A 21,630-nucleotide genomic window follows, 5' to 3' on the forward strand; every position below is an offset into this window, starting at 1 on the left:
AATCCTAATGAGGAGATATTCTATCCTATTTTTTTGTGATAGAATTTATTATTCAGTTTCTTCTCTACATCTATAAATCTATAAGTTGTAAGCCTGTAGGGTAAAATATATATGTGAGGTGTGAGGAAGAGGAAGTGAAGATGTGCAAATCTAAGGTTGTAACCTCTTATTGAATAATTGAAAAGCCAATACTTCTGTTTGTTGGACGTAGCCCAGATTGGTTGGGTGAACCACGCTAAATGTTGTCTCATGGTTTATGCTGTGTGAATTTACATTTTTTCCGCTTTGATTGACTTTAACAACATGAAATCATGCATGCCATGAATTTATCAGAGAAAATAAAAGGGAAAATTTCACATGAAATTAATGTACAGAAGAGCAAAGATAGCATTCATGTAAATGCATTTCAAGATACAAGATTAAGGTGAAATCAATTTACAGGTGTAAAATCATGTTGCAGGTGAAATTAAAAGAGTAAAGTGAGAATACTCTTCCAACCATACAAATCAACACATGGTTTTGTAAAACCATCCACGTATTCTACAAGGGTAAAAGGAATTTACAAAGGAAGGAGTAAGAGAAACAAAACTACACATGGTTTTGTGAATTCATGGAAAGAGAAAACAAGACCACGGATGGAAACAACACATGGTTTTGTACAAATTTAATTATAAATTTCATTTAAAATATTTTGGAAATATTATTCATATATATATATATATATATATATATATATATATATATATATATATATATATATATACAAAAATATTTTGTGACACTAATGGATAATAAAATAGCACGACATTCACACGATCAGTTATAAGTGAGGGAAGTCACAGATTATCAAACAAGCAGTTGAGTGAATTACTAAGAAAAAGAGAGATACATCTGCATCTGCTAGTTCATCTACCAACACAACCACAAATTTGGGTCCACATCCTACCTGCTCCCACTTCCACAGCAACAACATTTGCACAACACATTCCACCAGAACTATTAATCTGCACCAGTTAGAGATTTTTAGTTCATCTATAGTCTAAAAATGTCTTGTCTATTAGAGACAACATTTATTGTAAATATTTTGTAAATTTTGTATAAATACTTCTTGTTTTGAAGTATTAGATGTTGATTGTTTGAGATCAAAAATATTAGTGATATGTTAGCATTGTAAGTTTTTTTTAAAGCACTGGAACATCAATACTAAGCGGACCATTCATAGGATTTTTGTGGCTTAAATACTAGTGATGTTTTTCTTATGTTAAAGTGTTTCACTGTCATCTCATCATTGTAATCATCTAAATTCCAATTGTAAAACAAAAAATGTGATGAATAGGATTTAATTTTGAGTACCTTATTCTAGCTTCTTTTGAAATCTGTATGTTTTCTACTGAAGGCCATACTAAAGAATTCTTGACTGATCTTTAGCTTTTCATGATTGACTGAATGCCACACTAAAGAATTCTTAATTTATCTTTAGCTCTGCTAAAGGTTTTCATTGTTCTACCATCATCCACTTATTATTTTAAAAAATCCAGTAAATATTCCTAAGTTGCCCTGAGTTTACTCTATGAAAAATTGATGCAACTGTCCAGTTTACGTTTTGACTCCATTGCCCAATAGATTCTAATTAAATTTAATACAACCAGTCTTCCAAACCCAAAAACACAAGTACTATCATAACTAGTCTAAGATTTTCAAGCAACAATGCTAAATTCTACAGAGAGAGCCTTCTCTGGGATTGGAAGGGCTAGATTTCCATCTTGAAGTTGGTTTGATGTTACATTCTTGTGATTTGTCCTACAACCTTCAAATTATAGAGTGATAACAGAGGTAACATCTTTAGGAGGACATGTGGTAGCTAGTTATGGAGGCTCAATAGTTTGTTTTGGAAGTTTCTTCTTAGTGATGCTCCTAGCAATTCTCCTATGAACATCTATATCAAGTTATCCATGTCCATTTTTGGTTCTTCTATAACCCTCTGGATATGTAAAAAAATATTCAATCTCGTGAAGACTAGGGTATTCACTATCAATCCTATCATTGTGTTCAAAAAAGTTATTTTCTTACTTGGGTATCTTCTTATGCGCAATACCCACATCAATAAATCTATTATGAACAAGGAAGGCATCCCAATGATCAACTTTTTTATGTACTTCCTCCAACATAATTATTCTAATTAGGCCATGACGATACAATCTATGACTCACATTCCTAGGTTTTGTCATATGCATTTTTCCATTTTGCCAAAGCTTTTACATAAATAAAATGAGAAATTCAAGTTATAATTTTCTTCAAAGCAGAGAAGGATAGAAATATGATAGAGGAAACTGATTGCATACCTCCCTTTACACATTATATACTTTTGGAAAAAAAATATAGATTTATACACCTATATATAATCTAGGATTATGCTACTCTTCTTCCCCAATTATAGCACTATAGCATCAGAGCGAGGTACGTCTCCTTCCTCTTCTCTTATTTCAATTGAAAGTGTCTTGTATATTATGTCATTTGTTGTTAGATCCACTCATTGGGCTATAGGGATTGGAATGAGAGGATTTAACTACACAAAGAAAGGCAACCTAGGGAAGCGATAACCCTTCCATCCATTTCATTAATCTGATCCTTGGATTAGATTGACCAACCATCAATTTTAGAGTTGAGGCTTCTGTGATCCATAACAAGTTTATGATAGATTTTTTGGCGAAAATCACATGAGAAACCATTTGTCGACGCGTTTTGAACCAACGAGTGTGGTTCATCGTTAGGACAAGTTGAAAAACAGATCCAGCTTAGCCTGTTTAAATAGCTAGAGCAGAGACACCAACGGTTACCTGGGCAAAAAATTGACTTAAGGAGCAAGGTCAAATTTAGTTATATTAGGTGTAAAATAAATATATATATAAATAAATATATAAATGAAAATATAAAAATAAATTATAAATGGTATCATTAGTTAGCTTAAAAGCTAAAACTAAAGGGAAGTAGTTACATAACGGAACTTCTCTTATAATATATAAATATGTAAAGAAATTAATGGGTTAATTAGTTAGAATTAATAAATAAATAAATTAGAACTATAGAATAAAAATTAAGTTAAAACAAAAATAAATAAATAAAAATAAAATTAATTAAATAAATAAATAAAATGAAAATAAAATAAAATATAAAAACTATATAAAATAATTATAGTTAGTTAGAGGTATTAAAACTAAAAGGAAAGTGGTTATATAACGGATAAATAAAAATAATAAAATTAAAATTAATTAATAAAATAAAATAAATTGATAAAAATAAAATAAAAGTAAAAATGTAAAAATAATTAAAAATTGGTATTATTAGTTAAAAATATTAAAAATAATAACGGACCTTTCCTTATAATAAACATATAAAGGCGGCAACTACTACTGGGAAGAAGATGGCTCTGAAATCGCCGGGTCAGGTTAGCGCACGCGACGGGTTAGGTTAGGGTTTCGTTATGAGCCTTGGAGCTGCAGTCATCGCGCTCGAATCTCCGTTCCGCCCTCGCCGCTACTGCAGACCCCGCGCTCCCTTCTCCGTCACGAGGCCGCTGTAGACTTCAAAGTATTCGCGCTGTGGGACTCTTCTCGCCGTGACCTCCGTTTACTTATCTGTGGCGGTTTACATTCTTAACCTGGCACGATCCGTTAGCTGTTACTGCAACCTGTCATTTTCCCCGGGTTTTTTTACTCCAATTAGGTGTCCGCCGTCCCGAGGTGCAGCTGGCCATGGAGGACTTGGAGGCCGTAGATTATTCCGCGGACCCATTGGAAGGGGTCTCCATCTGGCGCACCCCATATGCCACATCAGAAGGTATGTTTAATCATGATTTTCTCGGAAATTTCTCACAGTTTTCACCCGGTGAATCGTCTAGGGCACAGCCTGTGGTCCTCCCGGATGAGCCCCCAACATGGCCTGCCCTTTCCACGCCGCCTTACTCTCCGGCTACCCTCGGTTTTGTCTCCGGATGCCTTAACCCTAACCCTGGGTCGGTTCCCCCGGTATCCAGCTCCTTATCACATCCGCTGTTTAACCCTCCCCTGCTTTCATCCTCCGCCGGTCTCGCTGCTTCCTTTGGTCACCTTTCTGGCAGTTTCAATGTTGTACCCCCGCTTTCGGGCCCCCCTTTTACAACTGGTTTTGACATTCCTATCTCCCACCAGCCTGCGGCCCCTTTGAATGTTACGGCCCCGCCTCCGGGACAGTCTCTGAACCCTCCACCTGCTCGCGGCTCTAAGCGGAAGTATAAGTGTTTCAAATCCAAGGAGGACGACATTTTTCTCAGACTCGAAGAGGATATTCGGTGGGGAGAATCGATGGACTTTGCAGATCGGGTCTTGGTCGGCCGCATCAGGGGACGCAGCTACTCGGCGGCACAATTGAAAGCCTGGGCAACTGAAGTATGGGGACATCACTTGGTGAACATCCCTCATGTGCAGACTTTCGTGAGGGGATGGTTCGCACTGAGGTTCGCGCGTGCCGACCACACAAACTGGGTTTTGTCCTCCTACTGGCATTTTGAGCATGCCCCTGTGCTCCTAAAGAGATGGACACCCTTATTCGACCCTGAGACGGAGCAGATAGGCATTGGACCAGTTTGGATTCGGCTTCCGGGTTTACCTCTTCAATACTGGTCCGAGGATATATTCAAGCGCATTGGAAATGCACTGGGCACTTTCATGGGCTATGATAAATCTTATCATCAGACTGGCATGATGGCTTATGCTAGAATTTTAGTAAATATGGATACCAGAGGAGGGTTATATGAGCACATTACAATTCAATGGAGAGACTCTGCCCGCAGACAGATCATCGATTATGAGGGCATTCCCTACCGCTGCCGCAGGTGCCACAAAGTAGGGCATCTCTATAGGGATTGCCCTCTCCTCCGGAAAGGTGCTGGGAAAGGCAAAGAAGCTGGGGTGGTCCCTCCCCTGGACACCTCCCCAAATCAGCAGCCCTTACAGCAATCGGAGCCTCAGATGCAAGCACAAGATGGTGATGTTCCACCGAACTCTCCTGCGGCTGCTGATACTGTCACTGCCCCTGAGGCACCTCCTACTTCAACAACACCTGTTCATTCAGTTCAGCCGGAGGACGCAGCGAACTCGGGTATGTCTCCATCTCCCCCTTCTTTGATATCTCATGCATCTTGCACTGCATTGGGCATATCTTCTCCCCCTTCATGCTCCTCTCCCCTTCCCTCATTATCTCAGCCCGATCCGCTCACTTCCTCACACTCTCCCCTTACTTGCTCCCTCCCGCTCCCTCCGCCACTGGCCCCCCCACTTTTGATCACATCGACGCTGGCTTCCCTCTCTATCCGATCGACTCAGTCATCTCCTCGATACGCTCTGCGATCTCGGATGAGGGACAAGGGTCCTGATGCGGTTGGCCTTGACCCTATGAGCATCCCCTCCTCTCTGAGGACCTCCCGAGGTCGACCTTCCCGTATCACTAAAGCTAGGCATACAGCCGACGAAGAGGTTGCCCTTGGGCGACAACAGACAATTTTTGGGGCGCTTAGAGCAAAGGATGGCCCTCTTCCCCTTCCCCCATGAAAGTTTTATCCTTTAATTGCCGTGGTTTTGCTAGTTCACCAAAAAAACTAGCGCTCAGGAGGCTGCTTACTTCGACTCAGTTTGACATTATTTTCCTGCAAGAGACACTTTGCCTGGCTGAACCCCTCACTCTCACCCTCTCCTCTTGGCTCCCTAACTGGACCTTCCACGCACTGGATGCAGCTGGACGATCTGGAGGATTGGCTATTGGGGTCTCAAACCGGGCTGTGGATATTCGGAACCTCTGGGGTGGGAGGGGATTCATAGGTCTTGACATTTTTGTTCACTCTATCGAACGAGACCTTCGCATTATCAACATCTATGGCCCCTGCACTGATCGGGTAAATTTTTGGAGATCATTATTGGCATCTGAACTACTCCAAGCTGATAACATCATACTGGGAGGGGATTTGAATTTTTCCTTGGGTTATTGTGAATCATGGGGGCATATGGCTCAGATCGACTCCCTCTCTGAAACCCTCTCCTCCTTATTAGAGGACCATAAATGGGTGGACATCCCTTCTGCACGTTTACAATACACCTGGTCGAATAATAGGAGTGGGGAGCAGAGTTTAGCCAGGAGACTCGATCGTTTTCTCATCAAGGAAACCCTGTACAACAGCCTCCCCAGAATACGACAGTGGGTCGGATCAGGTGGCATATCCGATCACAGACCTATCTTCCTGGAGGCTGAGGACCTTAATCACAAAATCAAGAGCCCCTTTAAATTTAACGCCTCTTGGCTCCAGGACCCTTCGTATCTTCAGCTGGTCCAAAATTTTTGGCTGAACAATCCCATCAGGGAAGAGGAGGATCTAGCAGCAGGCTTTGTCAGAAAGCTCAGGGAGCTAAAACATATCTCCAAAACCTGGGCCCACCAGAAGCGTATACAAGATAACCTTATTCTGAAAGAGGCAGAACAGGTTATTGAGGAGTTTGAAAATACATCCTCTGGGACTTTCCCCTCACAGGAGAGGAAAGATCTGTACGCTTCACTTATTGCAAAACGTACTCAAATTCTGAAGGAAAGGGAAGAGAGCTGGAGGCTTAGGAGCAGGGCTATCTGGCTCACGGAGGGAGACAATAACTCTAAATTCTATCACAAATTCGCCAATGGTCGCAAAGCCATCAATACAATTTGGGAGCTTAAGGATAACCAAGGCCATACTGTTACATCACAACCGAACCTGGCAAGATTGGCCACTGATCACTTTCGAGGTATATACTCTGCTCCTGGGGATATAAATATCTTGGAAATCATGAGAGTTGCTGAACTCTTTCCCAAATATGTTGATCAAGATGCATTGGATGAGCTGCAGAAGGAAGTATCCATGGAGGAATTGGAAGCAACTCTCAAATGGTTTAAGAAAGATAAGAGCCCAGGCCCAGATGGATGGACCATTGAATTCTACATTGCTTTCCTTGACATCATGGGGAATGACCTTCTGAAGATTGTGGAGGATAGTAGGCGACGAGGCAGGATATCCGCAGCCATCAAGACCACATTCATCGCCCTTATCCCTAAATCCGATGATCCGTCTTCCTTCGATGATTTCCGGCCCATCTCACTCTGCAACTGCCTCTATAAAATCATTGCCAAGATAATCGCTAACCGCCTCAAGCCCATCCTCTCTCAACACATCTCCCCTGAACAGTTCGCTTTCTTACACCACAGACAGATTCATGAAGCCATCGCCACGGCCCAAGAGCTCATGCATACCCTGCAGATCAAAAAACAAAAAGGTATGATCCTTAAAGTGGATCTCTCGAAGGCATTTGACAGAGTAAACTGGCTGTATTTGAGGCTGCTGTTTACTCATCTTGGCTTCCCCTATGACTTCATCAAATGGACAATGAGCTGCATCACTGATGTAGCATACAGTGTTTTACTTAATGGGGAAGCCACCCCTTTCTTCACTTCTGAGAGAGGGCTTAGACAAGGATGTCCCCTCTCGCCTTTGTTGTTCCTGCTAATCATGGAAGGATTAAGCAGAATAATCACTTCAGCCAGGGAGAGACATCAATTAACAGGCATCAAAATGGTGGACAACTTCTTCCTCACGCACCTGTTATTTGTTGATGACATCTTGATTTTCCTAAACGGCAGCATTGGTGACTCCACATCGCTTCACAACTCTTTCCTTCTTTTTCAGCAAGCCACGGGAATGAAGATTAATGAAAACAAATCCACGATCACCATGGTGGGCTGCTCCATACATGAATCTGCCTATATCTCTCAGCGTTTTCCCTTTGTTCTTATGAATCTGAAGGATGGGATAAAGTATATGGGCTTCAGATTAAAACCATCTGGATATAAGATTGCAGATTGGCTATGGCTAATTGCAAAAGTGGAAAAGAGGCTCCAGGTATGGTACCATCGATACCTCTCACGCGCAGGCAGATTAGTTCTCATCAAAGCTGTCATTGAAGCTACGCCAGTCTATTGGATGGCCCTAGCCTGGATTCCAAAAGGCATTCTGAATAGACTACAAAGTATTTGCTGCAGATTCCTTTGGAAAGGAAATCAACAGGGGAGACTTTTTGCTTGGGTCAAATGGGACACCATTGCCAAGCCAAAGCGTTGGGGCGGATGGGGCATCAAGAGATTGGATTCCTTCTCCAAAGCTCTGGCTGCTAAGCTTGGCTGGAGGCTACTCACCTCAGATGGCCTCTGGTCACAAGTGGCTTACGCTAAATACATCAAGCCCCAATCCGTATTGGATTGGATTTGTACCCACCATGGCACCAATCATTCAATCTCAAATATCTGGAAAGCGGTCTTGGGTACCTTGCCACTTCTGCGAGAAGGCATCACTTGGCGCATAAAGGAAGGTAACGCGGTACGCATCGGGCTGGACCCATGGGTGGGATGTGGAAATGCCCACAGATTACCTGCTGAATTAATTCGACACCTTCAGGTCAGAGGCATTACACACATCAAGCATATTGGGGACAATGCAAATTCATCGTTCCTACATCAAGCTTGGTTGACCGCTCAAGATCTGGAAGTACCTGCTCAATGGACAAACGAATGGACAGAGTATACAAACGCACTATCTCAAGCACATATTAGGCTCACTGATGGTCCGGATGAAATCATATGGGATTTTGCCAAGCATGGTGTCTATACACCGAAGCTTGGATATCTAAAACTCATGGAACCTTATAAGCCCCCGGAAATCCAACCCACCTGGAAGGATCTCTGGAAACTTAAGTCAGCCCCCCGGACGAGACTTCTGATGTGGAACATCCTATCTGATAAAATTCCCACTGGCACCAATCTCATGAAGCAGTCCTTTTATGGACCCTTCCGATGTCACCTATGCCATAACGCAGAGGAAAGCACTGAGCACTTATTTCTCTCTTGCAGATCTTCACAACAATTCTGGCATTCTCTTACAACGCAGATCCCGCTTTTAAAAGACTGGCAAGGCAACAACCTCAGGGATGCCTGGACTGCCTGGTGTCAAAATCACTCTGGGAAAGCTATTAACATGCCACTGCTGGCATGTTGGGCCATTTGGATCGCTCGGAACCAGTTTATTTTCAATCTTAAAGCCCCTCATTGGCCTACTATCATTCTCCACACTGTTGCTGACTACAATATGCTACCTGATGAGGATCCCCCAGCCCCGCCCCGCATTCTCAGACCTGTACCCATTGACACATCCAAACCTTGGGCTTTCTTTGATGGCTCGGCACAAGAAGCGGGCTGTGGGGGAGGAGCTATCCTCCACCTAAATGAAAGGAATTGTTATAAGCTACAAATCAACCTTGGGAGAGGCACAAATAATTTTGCTGAGCTATGCACCGCCAAACACATCATTCAATTTGCACTTCATAAGCATTGCAGACACCTTCAGCTATTTGGAGACTCTAAAATTGTTCGTAATTGGCTGAATGATGCATCCCATTGTTATGCATTTACATTGAGGCATATACTTGATGAAGCAAAGAGATTAACAGCTGCCTTTGAATCCTTTGTCTGCCAACATGTATACAGGGAGCATAACACCATTTCCGACTAGCTCTCCAAAGAGGCCGCGCATAGAGATGGAGAAGACTGGTTGATATAGGAGGAGATCGATGGCACATACTACCAGCATTACCACAGACCTTTTGACGAAATCTTGGACGCGGGGCTGTGAAGGCCACATTATATCAGCACAGTTTTTGTTTATAATATGTATATAGTCACTATCCAGATATGTCTACCAGCACACTTTATTTTGTTTATACACAGTATATATATTGCTCTCTGCAAAGAGCACAGTCAAATTTTGATCTCTGATAAACCTAACAGTTTTATTATTTTGGAAATGCTCCCTGCGTGGAGTCATCATGGACTGCTCTACAGTTATGTTTTTGAACTCTGATAGGCAGTGCTGCCTACATATGAATATGCTACGGCATCTGCAAAATGTAATTTCTTAACTCATAATAGAAATTACGATTTTTTCCCGGGGGGAAAAAAAAATAAACATATAAATGGGTTATTAAGATGAAAGAAGGTTAGAAATAATAAATAAATAAATAAATAAATATAATAATAATAATAATAATAAGTTAATATTAAAATAAAAAAATAAATAAAAAATAATAATAATAATAATAATAATAACAAATAAATAAATAAAATTAAGTTAACATTTAAAACAAAATATATATATATATATATATATATATATATATATATAATAATAATAATAAAAAAAAAAAAAAAAAATAATAATAATAATATAAATATAAATATAAATAATAGTAAATAAAATAAGAGACAAGAAAAACGACTAAGAAGAAAGTGCTGGGACCCAGCGCCTACTGATTTTCCAGCCATCATCTTTATTGAGATTGTTGGGTCTCTTTTCAATCTCAAGAGCTTCCCTAAATTTCCGATGATGGAAATGCGAAACCTTAGCGATAACACTAGCCTCCTCAATGCAAAAATGATGATTGGTTTTTTCTACATGTTCAGCTAAAGCGGAAGACTTAGCTCTTCTATGCTTGACCTTGCTCCTTAAGTCAATTTTTTTCCCAGGTAACCGTTGGTGTCTTTGCTTTAGCTATTTAAACAGGCTAAGCTGGATCTGTTTTTCAACTTGTCCTGACAATGAACCACACTGGTTGGTTCGAAACGCGTCGACAAATGGTTTCTCATGTGATTTTCGCCTAAAAATCTATCATAAACCATCAATTTCTTGACTTGTGTGAGTCAATATAGGTCTGCACAATCACTTATCACTGCCTTAGAGTGCTAAGTCTTGATTTTTTTTGGAATCGTTTTGTTTCTTACCATACTCCTTTCTCAGTGATAGTTTTGTCAGTGACAGTCACGTCAGAAGCGCTAGTTTTTACACGTAAAGTCACATTGAAAACCCTGTTTTCCACTGTTTTCTTGCATTGAAAAATCAACATGGTTTTTGCTATATAAAGTAGTGTTGATGACCCCAACCAACACAGGTTTTGCTATGAAAGGTAGCGCTGATGACCCTGTCAGCACGAGTTTTTCTATTTAAAGTAGCACTGATCCTTGAATGTGATAATTTTTAAGGTTTCTGCCTTAAAATCCAATGTGTCTTGGCCCCTGAGGTCTTTTCCCATCTTGTATGCTTGGATTTGTCAGTGATTTTGATTGATTGCCTTGATTAATTTGCAAAATTGTCTCATTGGCTTTGAAGTGAAATTTGATCAAGTTCTAGGGTTTCTAGTTAATTGGTCATCGCTTGCTTCTTGTTGGTGTCATTGAGATTTTGGTTTTGATGATTGATTGAGTGTTGTTTTGTGTGGAAATCATTGAAAACATCATTTTACATTTGTTTTAGCTTGTCTTTCGAAATTTACTTTTTGTGAAAATGCATTAGATTAGTTGCATTGAAAATTTATTTTTTGAAATTCATCATTCAAAATAGATAACATTTTTTAGTGATTGAAAGCTAAAAATTGTATTAGGTGCATCAATTCATTCAAAACGAAAAGAAAATCATAATTCATGTAAGTGCATCTTAGTAAAGTAAAATCATTTTTCTTTCGAAAAAGTTGCATTTAGGATAGTGAAAAGTGAAAATCATTTTTACTTTTGCTATTGCATTTGGAAGGCGAAAGTGAGATTTAGTGAAAGACATTTTTCTTGATGCATTTTTTTCATGCATTATTGATTGGAATTTCTTCCCTTAATTATTCTAGCTTTCATTGAAAAAAAAAATTTCCTTTTCTCATATAGTTGCATCTAAGGCGTTCATGTCACATTGTTTTAAGCCATAAAACTAAAAATTAATTGAATATAAATTGAAAATTTACCTCAGTTAACCTAAGGAGCAATTGGAACTTAACACAAACATTTAGAGGCCTAGGCTAGAGATGTGTTCGGTGTCTATAAACCTAGCAGTTGTCGCTAACTACCTGCATTATATCCTGGGGTGAAATCTCGTTCCAGTACGAAAGTATATCAGAGGTTCTCTAGTAATCTCAGGTATAGCAGAGACACTCCAATATGGCAAGTATATGGAAATGCTCTCACCAAACATTATGCATTAGACAATACTAACACAGACTTGTGCTCCCCATACCTTCGAGTATATATTGGGATACCCCACTAGGTTTCTATGCTTTAGTCATAGGTAACCGAGTGAGCCATCTTGTAAATGTGACTCATGAAACACAACATTAAGGGAGATTGGCCACCACACGTTAAGTCCTTGGTTTTAGCTAAGTTGTATATTGTGGTTCATGGATACTTGGTAAACCCTCTTGCCTAGATTACCCCTCTTTTATTTTGTTTTTTTAATTTCTAAAATGAATTAATTGGCCCAGGAAAAAAACCCTTCCAGTGGAAATACTCCTTAGTAGATCTTAGGTTGATACTGATGGAAACATTTCTTGAGTCTACTAGTCAAGGAATCCCCTCTGGCAGGAATCCTACTTTTCCTTATTTTTGAAATATTGGTGCTCCCTATATGGAAATGTTGTCCCTTCCTGGATTGACAATTGGTATACCCGTTTGGTTGTTTTTGACCTCGGTGGTTTCGAGTGTCCAAACTTCTTTCCAACCGATTTATCCTCCACTTGAACAACATCAACCTCATGCTGATCCTAAAGTTGACCCCTCGCCTTCTTTGCCTATTTCTTCACCCCATTCTTCCTCTTCACCTGATGAAAGTTTGGATTCTAGTAACCAAGAAGCTAGGGAGAATAAGAAGAGGATGATGAAGAAGAAGCCAAATAAGCAAGGGGGAAATCAAGCAACCATTTCTATGGATGTAACTGATGTAGAAAAATATTCCAACTAGCCTCAGAAAGTAAAATTCCATTACACATTACGTAAGGGTGACCACCTTCTTCAGAATTGTCCTGGTATTCCCAAAGTCTTAGAAGTGTGGTCCACAGTTTCACATCGACCTTTCTCATCAGTCTTTGGAGATCATGTTGGTGATAAAACTTCAACTAGTAACAATAAGGTCCATGGGAAAAAGGGAAAAGTAAAATTTCCTTATATGTTGTGTGAAGGTAATCATCCCATTCACCTTTGTCCTCTTATGGATGAAGCTTCCAAAGAGTTGGAAAATTGTATAGCTTCTCAACCTCATCTTCCAGTTGGTTATCAGAAGCTTTCTCCCCATCCTTTGCTAGTTAATAAAGTGATTGGTCAAAATCAATCTTTGTTCAACCCCATTCTCTCTGAAAGTGAGTCTCATGAGTCCATGCTCGACCAACCATTGGTTGAGAAAATAGTAGACTTCTCTCCACCTTCAGTTAACCATACTTTTCTGGTAGAGAGTGAATCTCATACTGCTCAGGTGCTTATAGTTTCTTATGTTCAAATGAACTAGAGAGAAATCCTCTCGTTCCTGAGGTGCATGAGAAAAATTCTCCTGTTCCCATATAGTAAGAGGGTAGCTCTCATGTTGCTATGACACCTCCTGCAAGTAGTTTCTTCAATTATTTTGATTGGATTCGACTGTCACGATATCAACTTCCATATTATGTGCCTTTCCATATTACAGTACATGCTTATAATTTCGTTGTACCTAGCAGAGTCATAGATGAGAGCACGTCTATTAGTATTTTGTCTTTAGCTATGTGGTAAGAATTAGGTTCTCCTCATCTTGCCCTAGTCACCCAGAATCTGTTAGCTTTTAACAGAGGAACCAGTCAACCGTTAGGGATCCTTCCTAAGTTACCTATTACTTTGGGAGGAAATATTGTCTATATAGACATGATGGTTCTCCATGTCCCGTTGTATTTTAATCTACTCCTTGGTCGTCACTATGTTTACGTCATGGGAGCTCTTATCTCTTCCCTCTTTTGTGTGATGTATTTCCCACATGAAGGAAGCATTGTGATCAATGATCAGCTTACATTCATTGGTCCTGAATCAACTCCCAATCAACCATCATCCCTAAATGGTTCTTATATGCAAGCGGTATCACCCCTGCCACAGGTTAATTATGTGGCTACATGTTCCATGTCCATATCTACTGATGATCTAGTAGGTGGTGCAGTACATCATGGACTTGGGGCATTGGAGCCCTATTTTTCATTTGGATCCCTGGACATGTATTCCTTCTAGAGCGCTCTTCTCCCATTTGTTGAGAACCTCATGGAAGCCATAACCTCTTTTGATATTTGATCAAAGGTGTTGGAGCAAAGGTCCTTGTCTTGTAGCAAGCTCGTTAAAAAATGAAACAAGGACCATGAGGATAGTTATTTTACTATTTCAACCTCATTAAGAAATGAAACAAGGGATCTGCATAAGGGATGTCTGATGTCATGTCACTGGAATCCAATGGAGAAAGAAATTGAAGGGTGGTTGGATAGAAAGATTCATGAGTTCGTGACGCAGGAAAATAGGAATCCGCGAGTATTAAAGGAAAAGTGGTTGGAGTGCTATTTATATACAGAAATCCAAAAAAAATTCTTTGCATCCATTCCCTCTGAGTTGTATGAGTGGATCGCAAACCTAGCAGACAGTTGGCGAAGGTGTAGGCTCGACAAACCGATTGTGTGGTCTCTAGAATTAGGGCGCATACTAGAAGCATCAGAAGATAAGATTGCGCGCTATGGACCATTGGCTTGATTGAATTATAGGAGGATTTATCACCAAGTTCGTGGTAGATACGACAGTCAGCTATAGCGAGGTAGAACGACGCTTCCTCAAAGGACCGCGAGGTAAGTACATTAAATATTTGAACACAGGTATTGAGATGCTATTGTGTGAAAAGTGGGTTATGTGAATAAATTGATGGTTGGGGCTACGTGAAGTGGGAGGATCTATAGAAACGAAGGTAGTGCGGAGATAGAAAATAGCCCCTTGATTTCACCTCGGTGGGAAAGTGAGGAAGAACTCGTGAAAATTTCTCTGAGGAGTGTGATTAGTTTGATAGGGCAGCAAATTCCATGCCTACCACCCTCACCTACACCACCACCAGTTTCATCATCATCACCTCCATCTCTGCCCACACCACCTCCGTCACCACCATAGTTTAGTATGGCGAGCATGATAAAATTTCTGGTATTTAGAGGAGTAGGGAACGAAGATCTAGACCAATTTTGGTTCGTGGTAAGGATAGTATGGGAAGCACATGGCATCATGGATGAAAATATAAATAAGGAAACACTGGTAAGTGCATTGTGGGATCACACACTAACATGGTACATTAAGCATTTGAATGACCATCCAAATGCAAGGATCACAGAGATCCAGGCTGCACTGATTAGGGAATTTAGCAAGTCAAAGTCGGAGACACAATCGATTATTGGGTTTAAGGAAATCGCAATGCTTCCAAGTGAAACCCCATGGGATCTGGATCAAAGACTAAAGAGTATGATTCATGAAGCCAACATGACCTTAACAGATGGACATCACCATGCATGGTTTGTAGCATCACTAACACCACATTTAAGGACGAAGTTGTCACAGCAGAAGTTATCCACCCAGGCTGAAGATTTGGATATCGCAATGAGACTGCATGATATCCCAATACAACATCCTGGCCTAGGAGTCCAACAAATCCACGTGCAACTGGAAAATTTGTGTCTGGAAATGAAAAGTTTGAAACAAGACAGGACAACTCAGCTAGAGGCGCACGAGGAGGTATGGTACATAAAACACAAAGGCCAGGGGCATGACAAGGACCATTGTCCGGTGTTTGCAAACTACTTGGTGAGAGGAGGGTCGATGCCATTAAGACCAGAGGCACAAGTAGGCCTGAGCGCGATTCCTGCATTATGGTGCGTGATTTGTCAGATAGGAGGAAAACATGTTACGGATAATTGTCATCTATTATAGAAGTATACACAGACGTCCCAACAATTATTCTGTAATTTCTGCAGGTCGGTATGCCATGATGAGCGCACCTCTAGAAGTTATGAACTAATGATGGATCAGACATCATCCTATAGAGTGTAGACTGAAACGCGAGCCCTCAATTCGAATGGTGGAATTGTACGCGCTAGATTTCAGGGGTGCAGATAAGGTCGAGGTGGAATGGGACCAGGAAGGGGTTGCAGATAGCTAATTTGTTACAATTGCGGAGGGCCAGGGAATTATGCCTGCGACTATACAAATCTGATGAGAGAATCATGTTTATATTGTACTAATTTGATCATGAGAAAAAGGAGTGCCCTGCCCTTATAGTGAGGCTGTGCGATAAGGGGATACTCCAGCCTCCCCTAACTCTAAATTTGCAAGTGATGAGGTCTGAGCCGCATAAAGAGAACCTAAATGTAAACATAGTGCTCCGAAGCGGTATCACGACCGGAGATGACAAAGATAAGCAACCCGAAGAAAGTGTGTGGGTTCGCAAGGCTCCTACAAAGGAACCTAAGTTCGAGTTAGAGTGCGCGAAGGAGACATTCAAGGAAGCTAAGAAGAGCTTCCCGAAGGCCTCCACCTTAGGGAGTAAGGATCAACGAGAGCTAGAAAGGGATCCTTCAATGATCACTACCTTTCTAGAGACATTTATGAAACTGTTGTGCGACAGTAAGGCTATGAAAGGACTGCAGGAACTTATCACTAGGTACGGTAGGTCAGGAAAACCTCCCGTAGTCCAGAAGCTTGGGAAACATACATCACAAATAGGAAGGGAAATGAGATTGACTACGCAAATCAGGGAGTATGAAATGGATCAAGTGATTCTGGATCTAGGGTCGGATGCGAATGTGCTGCCAAAGAAGACATGGGAGCGCATGGGTAGGCTCGAGTTGCAATGGTCCCCTATTCAATTACACATGGCGAACCAGCAGAAGATCCTACTGATGGGAATATTGTAGGGGATATTAGTAGACATCAAAGGTGCGAATGCGCTTGCAGATTTTGAGGTGATAGAGATTATCGATGACAACGATCCCTATCCCCTGCTACTAGGAATAGATTGCGCCCGTGATATGAACGGAGTGATAAATCTAAAGAAGCATAAAATTATTTTTGAGAAGAAGTCACTACGAATAGTGGTGCCTTTAGACCCTATGGAAGGAGCGCGCTACACAGAGCTAGTGCGCGACGATGAGCTAGAGTGTATCTACAAGATAACCACTCGAGAAAAGGATTAGGTGAATCCTACAGCGGATGGCTGGATTTCGTGGCAGTGCAAAAGCTCTTGCACATCAGACTCGGATGAGGAAATAGAAAAATGGAAGAACTGGTTACACGAGGTAACCACGCTCAATTGCAACATGATGGTAATATCATTGCACTATGTGACAATAGAAATAAGGGATATGCCTATGTACGATGAGTTGATAGCGGTGCATGAATTCCTGAACAAAGTTGAGAGTGAAGTGCCAGAGCAATAGTGGTTTGATGCTCCGAAATGGGAACTGTATGCCACGCTCGCAAGGTGGTGGGGTACGCACCAAAATTTTTTTGGGGCCTGGCGCGAATGTAGAAAGATGATGTGTTGATGATTTTGGAAGCCTCCGATGGGGACAAAATCCAGGCAGGGTGGATGAAACAACCTGCGTGCCCGACTTTCTAGATGGGTACAGGCATATGGTATGCAGCCTGCACAAGCACACATCACTATCATGATAGGAAACAGGAATAACAAGTAGAATCATGTAGGGAAAGTGCATGAACGACAAAGTATGATAAGACCTACTGTGCAGAAAATCATACATGGGGAAGCCTTTGATAAGGTGTGCGAAGTACTAAATAGGGACCACCATGTGAGATGCACCGACTGGGACCTGGGTGTATGAGTAGTCGTGTGGACTTATAGGAAAATGTGCAAGAAATTGATGGGAAAAACACCTTCCTAGTTAGTTTATGGTGTGGAAGCTATCATGCCAATGGAATATATCATACTGTGTCTACGCATAGCAGCGCTCACAGGGATGACGGACAACGAAGCTCTAGAGGAAAGGCTCATGCAATTGGAAGAACTCGAGGAAGAACGATTTTTGGCTAGGTTTCATCAGTAGGTACAAAAGCAACGTGAAAAATCATGGCACGACAACCATATCAAGTTGCGCACCTTCAAGGTAAATGACTTAGTGTTGTTGTATGACAGTAAGTTTGAAAAAGTTCCGAGAAAATTCAGAATGGGACCATACATGGTTAAGGAGGTCATAGACAGAGGTGCGGTCCAGCTAGTCAAACTAAATGGAGAACCCTTCTCACGCAAAGTAAACGGAAGCTAATTGATGCCCTACATGGGTGGCTTGGCTATCTGACTAACCGGCCGAAGCATACTGTTCGCAACCTGAGGAGCCAGACAAGGGCGCGAGACTATAAACATATGTAGCTGATGTCGGTAGAGATGTAAGGACACAATTCAAACATGGAGGTCTCATAACAGAGGATGTAATCGGTTCAGCAAGCAACAGCTCAGTGCGCTGCACACGTCAAGACTTTCGAGACCAGCTGGAGGGACTCCATGCCAAGATCGCCGCGCCGAAGAGAGGGTATAAGACAAGTGTCTAAGTGTATCTTGGGTCATAGTAGTAGGAAGAGGCTCTGCAGATGAGTGTTCAGAGGCCTAGTAGAGTCCATAGCTGAGTGTGCTGACCCCTACAGCTGAGTGTGCAGGGCAGATTCGAGTCTGTAACTGAGGAGGAAGAATAATGAAGAGAAGTTTTATTTGAATTTTGTGTATCTATTCTTCCGTTATTACATGGTTGATATCATTTGCAATTATAATGTTTATTTATTGTGCGCATTTTTATGAAGGGTGAAAATTTTTAATTATAAATGAAAGCATACAAATAAGCTAAGTTAATAAACTAATATTGGGTTAATAATAAGGATTTGGGGAATAACATTGTTCGGCCTCCGAGTAGGGCTGCACGAAGACATCATCATAGGATGCAAGGTACTGATAAGTGCGCATAGCAACGTACACGCAGGGTTAAAACTATGGACCACATGGAACCCATCAGACATCCCTTATCTAGATCTCATGTCAAGATCATTAAGAAATGAAAATAGGTCTCCATGAGAAAATTCCTATGAGTAAAGGAACATGAGTAAGTTTCTAAGAAAAGAGAAACTTGGAACTCATCCCTATTTAAGAGAGAGAGTTAGACACGACATTCTTGTCTTCATTTTGGAAGAAAGAATGGTTGTTTTCCAAATGACCCCATTCTTCAGTGGTTGTTGCCTCTATTACATTTAGTGTGGCTGCCATGTCTCTTAGACTACAGAGGGCCACTTCTCACTCACTCTAACTGGTATGTGATGAGGTTCCCTCATCATCTGTAGTTGGTGGGTTGCTGGCTGTTTTAGATCATTCCCCAACTTCCTTCCTGACATACCCTAGTCCTACATGACGAGGCATTTCCTTCGCTTTCATTGGGTTTACAATGCCATAGCCATTAATGTCGAGGCCCTTCCCTTGATACCCCATTTTCTTCAACAGTTTGGATCTGATACGTGTAGTATCCTTAACCTGAGACTGCAAGTGTGCCACATTGGGTGTCCTTTTCATCTTTGTTGTAACATCTATTGAAACTTTTGTTTCATCATCTAAATCAGAACCCAAAAAGATCGCTCCATTTGCTGCAATCCCAAGAGTTGCAATCTTCCTTTCATCACTGGAATCTGACCCTAGGTCAATTGGTCTAACTCATGCAAATCCCGCAGTTGTGACCTTCTCATATTCCTGTGATTCAGACTCATGATTTGTTGCATGGTGGGAGTTGTCTTCTGCCTCTCCTTCGTGTCATTCTTCTTAGGTCTCAGCTTAGGGTGCAATTTCCACCAATTCTCTTCTTCATGTCCCTCTTTCTCACAATGTGTACAAGATGAATTTCCCCCTCTTCTCTTGGTTGTTGTGGCACTTTTTGGGTATTCATTTTGTTCATGCATCCCCCTGCTCTCAAGATGCATGGACTTCACATTGGCCTCATCGATAGTAGTCAGCTCGAACAACAATAATGAATGCCATATTTAACTATGTAAGGAACTGATATACTTAGTTACAATCTCTATTGAATCTAATGGAATGCTCAAATTCAATGCTTGTTTCCTAAATTTTTCGGTGAAGTTTTTCACATTTTGACCCTTTCTTTGCCTTAGGTGTTTCCATTCCATTAATTCTTTTTGTTTATATCCCAGAGGGTATAACCGATTCTTCAATGCAGAAACAAAATTTGACCATGAAGAAAGAAGGTTACCCACATTTTTGTTGCCTTGCAATCTGCTCTCCCAGCAAATGAGAGTGGTGCTACTCAGTCAAAGGGATGCCTCATCTTCTTCGATGTGTTGAATCTGATAGTAGACCTCAATATACTTAATCCAATTGTCGAGCTTTTTTGCATTATATTATTCAGCATACATAGCAAATTCAAACTTTACATCTAGTTTAAGGAAAGGTTTCTTAGACATATTTGAGCACTCCAACCCCAATCACATATGTCCATAAACCAAGGGCTTCTAAGTCCCTTAAAAATGTTTTTCATACCCTAAAGGAGCAAGTTTAGCTGATTACATCATCTCCTAGAAGTTATCCATGAAAAACTACTGAGAACTAGTCAAAGCAGGACCATACAAACTGGCCAGTGCTAAGGGTGCGATGCATCTCAGCTATTCGATGATTATTCGAATTAGTTTGTAACCTCTCACCTATTCGATGATTATGTCATTATCATCTCCTTATTCATTTATTCATTATGTTTACTTCCTAACGTCTATGGGTCAATACTGTTCATCAACACAATTCTGTTCATCAACACATATGCTTACTGTAGAAATGAAAACAAATGTTCCTCAACAATTCTCTTTCATGTTGAGAACCTTGTTCTTCAATATTCATCCATTATAAAGAATGAGATGTCCTCATGAAAATGTATTTTCACTTATTGATTTTATTGTTGTGGAAAGTTAAGACCAACCTCAAATGCCAATGATAGTGCACTATACTAATCACCTGAGACCTTTGAAAAATGTGTCTTTATATTTGGTTTATTTCTATAGTAGTACCAAGGCCAATGGGAAAAAATCAACATGTCTACCATTATATCTAAAAATTTAACCCATAACCAAAAAAAGCATGGCATACACCCATAACATAAGGTATGATGATGGAGAAAAACTAGAAAAAGCTATAACTAAACTAAGATCCATGAAGAGAAAACATGAAGGAACTACATAAAACTCCCATCAAATTCCTCCCTATTTGAGTGAATTGAGATACATTTGTTTATGAAAATGGAACTGGATATAAACCAGCTAGATTTCTCCTTTATTTTTCATGATGGTCATAGGTTCCAAATTTTTTTAGCTGAAGCAATTAGGAAAGTACATACCTAGTTGTGACGTGAATTTTGATATATCATTCATATCATATACAACCTTTTCATTGGGATGAAAAACATGATAAAGGTCTAGTGATTTTTGAATGTAAATTTCTTAGCACTATTTGGACTTTGAGTTGAATTTCTGTGCATCACAGAAACTACATTCTCAGGGTTGGTTCTCTAACATGCTTAGTATGTTTTTGAGAATTATGTGTAATTTAGATCTATGGATTGTAAATGAGCGTCATATCAGATTAACATGGAGTTTCCTTCTTGTTCTTTATCCTTTTCCTATTTTGGCAACTGGCTCACT

General features: G+C 40.5%; 1 protein-coding gene across 1 annotated transcript; it reads left to right on the forward strand.

The window, feature by feature from the left end:
* Positions 1–5,581: 5,581 nt before the first annotated feature.
* LOC149256012 (uncharacterized) lies at positions 5,582–9,613 on the forward strand. Its single transcript, XM_089455183.1, has 2 exons — positions 5,582–6,945; positions 7,693–9,613. Exons 1-2 carry the CDS (start codon positions 5,582–5,584, stop codon positions 9,611–9,613), a joined length of 3,285 nt encoding a protein of 1,094 aa, XP_089311309.1.
* Positions 9,614–21,630: the final 12,017 nt, after the last annotated feature.

This window comes from Pinus tabuliformis, chromosome 7, assembly GCF_031772625.1.
Source record: "Pinus tabuliformis cultivar Carrire ecotype Pingquan chromosome 7, CPIR1, whole genome shotgun sequence".
Classification (NCBI taxonomy): domain Eukaryota; kingdom Viridiplantae; phylum Streptophyta; class Pinopsida; order Pinales; family Pinaceae; genus Pinus; species Pinus tabuliformis.

Bases quoted from the DNA above. Each gene is read 5' to 3' on its own strand.
- LOC149256012 (XM_089455183.1), top strand. From the start codon at position 5,582: ATGAAAGTTTTATCCTTTAATTGCCGTGGTTTTGCTAGTTCACCAAAA. The intron at 6,946-7,692 runs GTTTAAGAAAGA...CCTAAACGGCAG, and splicing joins TTGGAAGCAACTCTCAAATG to CATTGGTGACTCCACATCGC.